This window comes from Rhododendron vialii, chromosome 4a, assembly GCF_030253575.1.
Source record: "Rhododendron vialii isolate Sample 1 chromosome 4a, ASM3025357v1".
NCBI lineage: Eukaryota > Viridiplantae > Streptophyta > Magnoliopsida > Ericales > Ericaceae > Rhododendron > Rhododendron vialii.
The window spans coordinates 28,678,094-28,687,764 of NC_080560.1; the positions used below are offsets into that span (position 1 = coordinate 28,678,094).

Consider the following 9,671-nt stretch of genomic DNA (forward strand, 5'->3'; position numbering starts at 1 on the left):
GAGCTCTTCTAATCAAGTTTCTGTTTTGTAGGATCCCAAATAAAAAATAATTAATTAATTATGAGAGCCATGGAGACAAAAATTGATTATGACCCTTTAGGATAAAATGTTCAGCAAAACAAGAACTCCGCACCAATTCAACCAATTGAAAATTGGAGAACTTATTTTTTTTAACCATATTTTTTATAGTAATATATAAACAGTCTGAAAATTAAGTATTCCAATTTTTAATCCGTTCGAACAGGTGCGGGAATCTTATTTTGCTAAACGTTTTATCCTAATGGTTTATAATTAATTTCTATCTCTAGGGCTCTTCTAATCAAATTTTTGCTCTACAAGATCCCAAATAAAGAGCAATGCTTAATTATGAGAGCTTTGGAGACAAAAATTGATTATGATCTTTTACGATGAAATGATCAGAAAAATAAAATCTTTGCACCAATTCAAACGGATTAAAAATTGGAACACTTAATTATTTTTATCATATTTTTAGTAATATGTAAGCTGCCTAAAAAATTAAAAAAATATGTAGTTGAAAAAAATTTAGACTTTTAATTTGTTCCAGAGGTGCACAGCTACTTGTTGGAAAAGTGCACAGCTGCATGTTCTATAATTGGCCAAACAGGAATTAAGAGTCATGAAGAGTGTGGACATTGTTAGGCATAAAACTGCGTAGTTTTAGGTACAGCAGCTTGCTGCTGCCTCTCAAGAGCAGCCCCCTGCTTCCCCAATCGAGGGGTACGTCTGGTAAGCCCAAATTAGTTTTTTGTCAACAGCTTGGGTTTTTGCAGTCTAGATTTTGTAGTTTTTTTTTTAATTATATTTAAGTAAACAAGTTATATCCGCGGGTGACATGAAAAAGTTGTTCGCTTGAATTTTAAATTATGTACACAAACGAATTGTTGCACCCCAAATTTCTCCTGCGGCCATGCTCCAATTATGTGTCCAACCCCTCGGAAGAGATTGGAAAGGTGATTGACTGAGGAGAAAAATCTTGACTTGCAAATGCGACAGTGTTTGAAAAAGTGTTGGACAACTATGACTTTTGGTTGTGTGCTTTTTCTCTCTCTCAAAAATCAGTCTCTCTTCTCTCTCTCTAAGCCAACAACAATCTAGGGTTTGCTTGGGGGAGGCGTCGCCACCGCCAGCCGCCCCGCCCCCCTCTTCTCTCTTTCTCTCTCAAGAATAAGTCACGATCTTTACACACACTTCTCGAAAGGGGGGAGGTTTGTGATGGCGTATGTGTGTGGTACCATACTTACTTTTAAGAACTTTGGTCCAAAGCGACTAGGCGCCAATTAAACTTAACGAGGGCAACTCTGTTGGTTGAATGAGAACAATAGATGCCAAGACCACCCATTGCTTTGGGTTTGGTGACAGCGTACCAATTGACGGCATGAATTTTACTAACCTTGTCAGAAGATCTACTCCAGAGAAAGTCACGGTTAAGTTTATCCAAACGATTAGTAATGGATTTGAAGAGAGCATGGGTCTGAGCATTGGTGTGTCGTACGGGGATCAATAATTTTCAAGGGTGAAACTGTACTTTCTCGCATCGAATCCACCGAGGCTTTTGATGATGTCCTTTTTGATTACTATATATAAATTTGATTAGGAGTGGTGGGAAAAAATGGGGTATCTAATTCAATTCCCAAACCGAACTCAACCGAAACCCTAGCCATCATATTTACCTTTCTTCTCTTCCCCCTCCTTTAGGGTTTTAGAATTCTAATACACCGGCGGGAGGGAAAAGCCATGATATTAATTCTCAATATCCCTTTCTATTTTCTTGTCCTTGGTTTGTTTTTCTTGTGTCTCTTTAAATCAACGACTTGTCATCTGATCTATGAGAATTTTGTCTCTTATTTTTGTGAGAGTTCTTAGTTTCGTTTTTGGGCGAATATTATGTCTACAGATCGGGTTCTTTCAGATGATGTTGCTTTACAATAACATTCGTATCAATAGTGCTCTACTACCCCCGTATGATGTCTTTGTTGGAGCAATTCATGGTGCCTTGTCAGATCTGTAGCTTTGGTAGTTCATTGGTGCATTCATACTTGGTTGGAGTTTGTCTGATCGTCTGGATATTTGTTGCATTTTTATTGGCTACTTTATCTCTTTTTGAGACTGCTAGGAAATATGAAATTTTAGTAGAACATGCATCACTGCTTCGCACAACCTAACCATTGAAAAAGGTTGAATTACTCCAAGCGTAGGGCTAGGTCGTTGTTAGCATAATATCCAAAAGTCCGGAATCATTCCCACAAAAAGCTTTGAATAGCTTGATTAGGATTTGTGACGTTTAAGCGGCCAACTTTTGGTTTTGCTTTGAAATGTGGATAATACTCTTATGAAAAAGACTAGAAAATGAGTTTGAGCTAAGAAATAAAAGTGGCAAGGCGTCAGTGTTATTAACACCCGTAACTTAAGTCATCTAACCATTCTCAACGAAAACTTGGTTGAATTGCATGGCATAGGCTATCAACCGAAAGATTTAGCTATGAAACCATTAAAAGACTAGAAGTGTAGTTTGGAAAACAAGTGTGCTCTCTTTGCAAACACGAACTGAGACATCACTCTGGACCATGTGTGCGAGCACATGATCACCGGAGATTAACATCGGTAAGCTTTGTTACATAAAAGGCGAACCTTTCTCATTTTACAAGCCAAACTTCAAGTCTCTAGTTGAGGAAAGCAAGATTAACCTAAGTTACGAGGCATTATTCACCTCATGGCCGAATCTAATCAACTACTCACACATAATCAAAGAGCTAAGCATAGCAAGAAATTTAACCATAAGATTTAACCGATAAACTTGAAAATAAACTTGATATTGTAAAAGATCCAAAGCATACAAACAACTTTAATACTCGAGAATTTAACGTAACGTAAATACTTTAATGTGTTCTTGAGAAATTACAACTTAAAAAGCTTCAAACTTGGAAATGGAGCTCTAGGATTAAAAGACTTAAAGTGAGATGTATCTAGGTAATGGCCAAATATGGCATAAAAGGCTATTTATAAGCCTTACAAACCAGTCCTACAAAGAACCAAATGGTCCCCAAAATATCTCAAAAACATACTAGAAGTAGAAACTTTCCATAAATTGAAGGTTGAAACATTCAGCAAAAAGTGCTAGTCGAAGAGCATTGGTACCGGTACCTTATTTTTGGGGTATTGGTACCAATCAACCTGTCTTTCAAAACAGCAACATGGTACCGGTACCATATTTTTGAAGTACCGATACCTCTAAGTGAAAACTGCAGAACAGGTTCAGCTTGGTACTTAAGGCCTTGCATTTCCCTAACAGCCATCCAATGCTTGATTTCTTGATAATCATGACTTGGCGGAGGTGTTCCTTGTGGCCTTGGACTCTCGGATGCCCTCGAGGGCCATCCTCGATGCATTTGCCTCACTTGATACACTTTGGCTCATTCCTTGCCATCTTGACCACCAAACGTCCTACAAGGCTTCTTCTAGTGCCATTAGGTTCCGGTGACAATGAAATAATGTGCCGTCGGGCAATCAGAAACTTGGCTGCACCCCGATATATCCCTTGGCGTTCAAAACCGCCTTATTAGCATGTTTTACCTGAAACACTTACAAAAATATCTTACGTGGAATATCGAATAAAAACGACAACTTAAATATATAAAAACCACAAACTAGAGGATTTGAGTACCAAGATTGTACAATCTTGGGTGCTTATCAGTTACATCAACAGCCTTGTACTTTTCATGTTTTATATTAATTAGACGATTAGTTTGGCTTTGTCTAAAATATTTGTAATGAATTATGTATTGTAAGTGCCGTTAGGCTTACATTAATACAACTTCTCACTTATGTCCGCCGAAAAAAATTAAAATAAAAACACACACATATCCAAAACATAAGCTCTTGTAAGAAATAGTACTAGCAAAATTGTACATATATACAAAAGTGGATAATGCTATAGTATCCTCCCTTTGGATCCCCTCATATAATATAACCACTTGAAGGCATAACATTAATCATTCTAAGGCCTAACATATTACCACCGAAAAACACTACATATCACCACTCGAAGGCAAAACATTTTACCACTTGAAGACGTAACACTTTTCAAACATGGCTTAACATTTTTATATGATTAAGTTTTTTTTATGGTGTCTCCTGTTATAACATTAACCGCTCGAAGACACAACATTAGTCACACAAAGGCATAATACTGTACTAACTATTCGGAGGCATAACATATTATTATTACGATCGATAAGTGGGACACCTTAGGTGTTCCCTACAGAAATATATATATATATATATATATATATATATATATATATATATATATATATATATATATATATATATATATTGTTACTATGTAGAATAGGCCCGATCGATCCTAGTCTCAAATTAATTAATACTGTATTAATTTTGCTCGTTCTACTCTCGAACTCGTTATTTAAATCTTTAAATTAAGCTATTTTCCTAATCTCAAACTCTCTTCTCACTTTGTCTATACTTTTTTGTTCTCAAATTACTACTACTGTAGTAAATATCACTTTTGTTAGTACCGTACTTAGGTAGAGTTTGGACTATATTTTTAATAACCAAAACGCAAGACACTCATTTGTTTTCGCTGTTAGTGGACTTCTTTCAGTTATCAGTTAAGATATTTGACTTTTTAAATTCTTTTTGACGACATGATTTCTTAAATTTTAAATTCTAATAATGAATATTTAGATTTGTCTACTTAGAGTTATTTACTTCTTTAATAGGTTCTACATAGTTATCTTTAATCGTCTTTCGCCAGATGGGCATGGGGGCTGCAGGCCTTGCCAGCTAACTGCTCCCTTCCACTCGATCTTTCTTTTTTATGTGAAGAACAAGGTCTAGTCAGCAATAGTCTAGATGAGTTGATATGTGAAATTACCCTCTTGTCGTCATTCAAAAAAGGTCTAGTCTGTATATGGGCATTTTGGACGGGTCACAATAAGTCGCCGGTCAAAAGTTTAAACCAATCGCAATTCATCACCATCTTGCTCGCTTCCAATTGATGACTGACTACTATAGAAGTCCCCTCTCTCTTAATAGAAAAAAATTGCATTTACAAGGCCAAAAAGACTTTTGAAGAAGCCTTCGCCCTTCTATTGAATGGGGCAATTAGAGAAGCTGCTTCATTCCTTGACTTCTTTGCTCAGTCAAGATTCCGTGTTCGGCACTGCAGTCTTGGTCCATAGTTTAAGACTATGTTCCTTGCGTTCTCATGAACTTAACTTAAATTTGAGAATGTTTTTATTTAAATTTTTTTCTCATTTATTAATTTTGTGCTAAATTTTTATGGGTTATTGATTCATCTCGACAAGAGGAGTCGGAAAAGTAAGTTTTTTTTTTACCTTTACACAAGTATTTTGAGAAATAATCATTTTTTAGCAAAGAAAAGTCACTTTTGAATAAAAACTGTTTTGAAACCGAAAACAGTTTTCGGAGGAAAAAAAAAGGTTTTGAAATTGTTTTTTAAGATTTTTTTTTGAAAAGAAATCATTTTTCGAAAACAGTTTTTTTTAAACAGTTTGTGTGAAAACAGTTTTTAAAAATAAGTTTGTGTCAATATAGTCTTTGGAAAAATACCTTTTTCAAAAAAAAAAATCACTTTTTAAAGAACACTTTTTAAAAATAAAAAACAGTGTTTTGAAAAACACTTGCTGTGTAGAAACAGTTTTTAAAAAAACAAGTTTAAAAAAAATAGTTTTTGGAAACATTATTTAGAGAGAGAGAAGGTTTTTGTGTAATAAAAGTTGTACTTTTTTTTATTCAAAAAAAAAAGAGGTTGTACTTTTTTTGGTACATGAAAATAATGATGGGTGTACTTGATTGAGAACATGTAAGGTCCACTAAATTTGATTATTGACAAAAAATTGCTGGTTTTGATTATTCAAGAGCCAAAATTTAATTAGTTGCTAAGAAAGTGTTAAATTTAGTTATTCGAATGTGAGCACTTTTTTAAACAGATATCGTTAATCTTAACAACATTTGAGTTTTGGTTATGCCACCACGGCTGCTCTCAGCCTAGTCTATATCCACAGTTTGCATGACGAAAATGAGTATTGCAGGCACGTACGGAAATGGAAAGGATTAAATTATTTTTAGCTTTTGCACATAATTTGGTTTTTTAAAGTTCTATTGCAATCAAAGGTAATAAAATTAAATACAAAAATAACAAAAAATATTTATAAAAGTAAAACAACAGAAATTCTCTAATGTGGTTTGGAACTAAAAATAGTAGTACTAGTACGATGACAGTAGTAATACTAAAAGTTGGATTCCTACAAAAAAAAAAAAATATATATATATATATATTGTGACAGGTAATGAAATGGGGTCACAGAAAATGATGAAGACAAGTTTTGAATTTGCTGAGACTACTACTACTACTATTATTCCTAGAGAAATTCTTGAGGAAAAGTGGAAAATTGTTGCACATCTTTTTCATGAGTTGTTGGCAGTTGGGTCATTTCATCTACTGCTTTTGGAACATACATGTTGTGATTTTCCATTTTTAATCTCTCAGTGGGTCACAAAGAAAAAACACCTAAAGTAAAAAACCCCCCCAAGGCCACACTTGTTTGTTCATACCTCATACAAACAAAGACTAGAGCAAGAGAGAGAAAAACAAAACAAGAAAGAAAAACCCACCCTTCCAAAGCAAAAGCAAAAGAGCTAGAGAAAGAGAGAGAGAGAGAGAGAGAGAGAGAGAGAAAAGAGAAAACAGAGCAAATCAAGGAGGAAGAAGAAAGGGTTTAGAGAGAGAGAGAGAGAGAGAGAGAGAGAAAGATGATGCAAGCAACGCAGAGGCAGGCGAGTGATGTACAGCAGCAACAGGCGCTGGTCCCAACGGGGCAACTCAGTGGAACTGTGAGTTTCAACGGAACCCTAACGAAAGAAGACGAGGAGATGTCCAAATCGGCGCTGTCTACGTTCAGGGCTAAGGAGGAGGAGATAGAGAAGAAGAAATTGGAGGTGAGAGAGAGGGTTCAGGCTCAGCTGGGTCGCATCGAAGAAGAAACCAGACGTTTATCGACCATTCGCGAGGTTTTTTTTTTTCTTCCCCTAATTGCCCTTTTCTAATTTCTGCGTGTCTCTGTTATTTATTTGTGTGTAATTTTGTGGGTTTCAAATTGGGTCTTCTTGTCATCCAAGAATTTAAGAGAGTTTCTTCCCCCCCACCCCCCTTTTGGGTCGAATTAGTTTATGGATTTTGTTGGTGGCTCTGATCGTGTACGGACGAGGGATTTTTTTGGGGGGAAAGGGGATTTTCTTACTTATCTATGTGTGTGTTTTTTTCCGTGTTTGTGTATATGCATAATTTTATCCTCCTCACCCTATTTTCCAAACAAATCCTAAAGTTAGTTTCGTCAGATTTTGATGGGGAAGTTTAATTTTCTTTTCATTCGAGAAAGTTTTGAGAGTTGTCTGTGTAGAATTAGTCAAATTAATTAATATATATGTGTATTATACAACTATATATGTCTTTCTAGAATTACTCAAAAGGAAATTAGAGTTTGTTCCATCAAATTTGGATGGGGGTAAAATTAGTTTATTGTCTTTGTAGATTTAGTCAAATTAATTTATTGGTTTTGTGTCCAGTACTGGATTCGAAGCCGAGATTTAGAATATAGGAAACCAAAGTTTGTTTTCAAAATCCAACGTAAAAGAAGGATAAAAGTTGTGAGAGTTAGCTTTGTTTTTATGTCTATAATTGGTTCAAAATGATATTTTACAACAATTCTTTGTTGCTTGCATTTTTAATTCCTTTCCTAAAAAAAGAAATCCTCAATCTGATCATACCCCAAGTTCAAGTACTTCCTCCATATCCTTGTCAGTCAAATTTGAACCTAAATGTTCTAAGTACCTATTTTATTCTTTGTTTCCAAGTCTTCCTGGCATAATTGTAGAATCGATATCTCTTACGAGATGACTAACAAGGCAACCGGGATTGTTTTGTTGAAATACATAATGCTTACCATAAACATGCTAAGGTATAATTAGTCCCTGAAAGAATAACTAACATTGGTGTTAGGTAATATTTCTGTGAATTTCAAAGTGATGTGTTAGGTATGCAAATGAATTGCATCTTTAACAATAGTTTGAAAATAAATACCAACCAATCAGGAGCTGGAGGGGCTCGCGGATCCAATGAAGAAAGAAGTCTCACTCGTTCGGAAGAAGATTGACGCAGTCAACAAGGAGTTAAAGCCTCTGGGGCTGAATTGCCAGAAGAAGGTAAAATCATTTTCAACTCTTTCATTCAGAAACTTGCGATCGTAATATGTGAAGATGCATATAGTTGTACTCGATATGCAAGGCCCGACTGAGAGATGTAGTGGGTAGAGAGGTCTGTTCCCTTGACTTGAACCCAGTGTCAAAAAGCTAAGTAATGATGCAACATATTAGCAATTGCTGCAATTCATTCGTAGATTCGTAGTTTGTTACTTTGATTCGTTGATTATGTGAGAAACTTGATCAACCTTTATTTGGGACTTTTGCTGGTCACAGGAAAAAGAGTATAAAGATGCTCTTGATGCTTTCAATGACAAGAACAAGGAGAAAGTCCAGATGATTACCAGATTGATGGAGGTGCTTCATGTTTGTTACTAATTCTATCTTTCTTGCTCGACAAAGATGCACTTATTTCAGTGCAATCTCAAATATGGGCTATGCATGGATTTTGAGTTTTTCAAGGGAAAAGGAAAAGGAAATTGAATATCATAAACCATTATTTTTCTACAAAACTAAAAAGGAATTTGTTATTGAGAAAGATGTATTTATTTTCTTGTCATTCTGCAAATCGAACCCAAGAAGTTGAAAATTAGCTTATACTCTATTCCAGTTTCTTTCTGTGTACCTTTCCTTTTCTCCTTGACGAAGCCGAGATCCAAACACAATCCTTTTGTCAAATGTTGTTTTTTCTAATTGTCGTGTTATTGCAATTGGTGAATATTTGATCAGCTGGTGGGTGAAAGCGAGAAGTTGAGGATGAAGAAGCTGGAGGAGCTGAGCAAGAGCATAGAGATTACACGCTAAAAGATTGATTGCTGAATCTCTATGATAAATTAGGTTTGTGTGATTGTATTTAAGAGGATTCCATTTGTTTACATATGTGGGTGATCTTGGGTTTGCTGCATTTTTATTTTTATTTTTTAATGGTTTTCTTGTTCGTTTCAATTAGATTTTATTGGAGCATTTTCTGAATTAGACAGGGAGAAAAATACCATATAAACAGGTTTGTAACTAAACAGGTCTCAAGTTTGTATTTTGTTTCTCATTTTTTCGTCACTTACATTCCAACTCAGCATCCTCATGAACTCTGTAAGATATCGGTGTGCTCTTTTGTTTTTTAGAAATAACATTTTCTCAGTGATTTTGCATTTATTTCCCAGAGTGATATATAGTACTATATAATTCTTTCTTTCTTTCTTTCTTTCTTTCTTTCAAGTTTGTCAATTACATAGTAAATGTTTTACTCCTAGAAGCTTAACATGATTATATGGATATGATTGATCTGTCAAGGCTTCGTTCAGTAGCGTACATGTGTTTTGGATTTTTGGAATGTTTCCCTGCTTTCTTCTGGGAAATGAAATTACTGTGACATATTCAAGCTTTATGGGTAACCAACCATCAACATCCTT

General features: G+C 35.1%; 1 protein-coding gene across 2 annotated transcripts; it reads left to right on the forward strand.

Moving 5' to 3' along the window:
• Positions 1-6,409: 6,409 nt before the first annotated feature.
• LOC131324656 (protein MLP2-like) lies at positions 6,410-9,414 on the forward strand. 2 transcript variants are annotated; one of them, XM_058356720.1, is made up of 4 exons: positions 6,410-7,074; positions 8,155-8,265; positions 8,539-8,628; positions 8,992-9,414. In XM_058356720.1, the coding sequence occupies exons 1-4, from the start codon at positions 6,817-6,819 to the stop codon at positions 9,064-9,066; spliced, it is 534 nt and encodes a 177-aa protein (XP_058212703.1). In that variant the 5' UTR covers positions 6,410-6,816; the 3' UTR covers positions 9,067-9,414. The 2 variants fall into 2 exon arrangements, with proteins under 2 accessions (XP_058212703.1, XP_058212704.1); XM_058356721.1 differs by having other exon boundaries at positions 6,416-7,074; positions 8,539-8,619.
• The last annotated feature ends 257 nt before the right edge of the window (positions 9,415-9,671 follow it).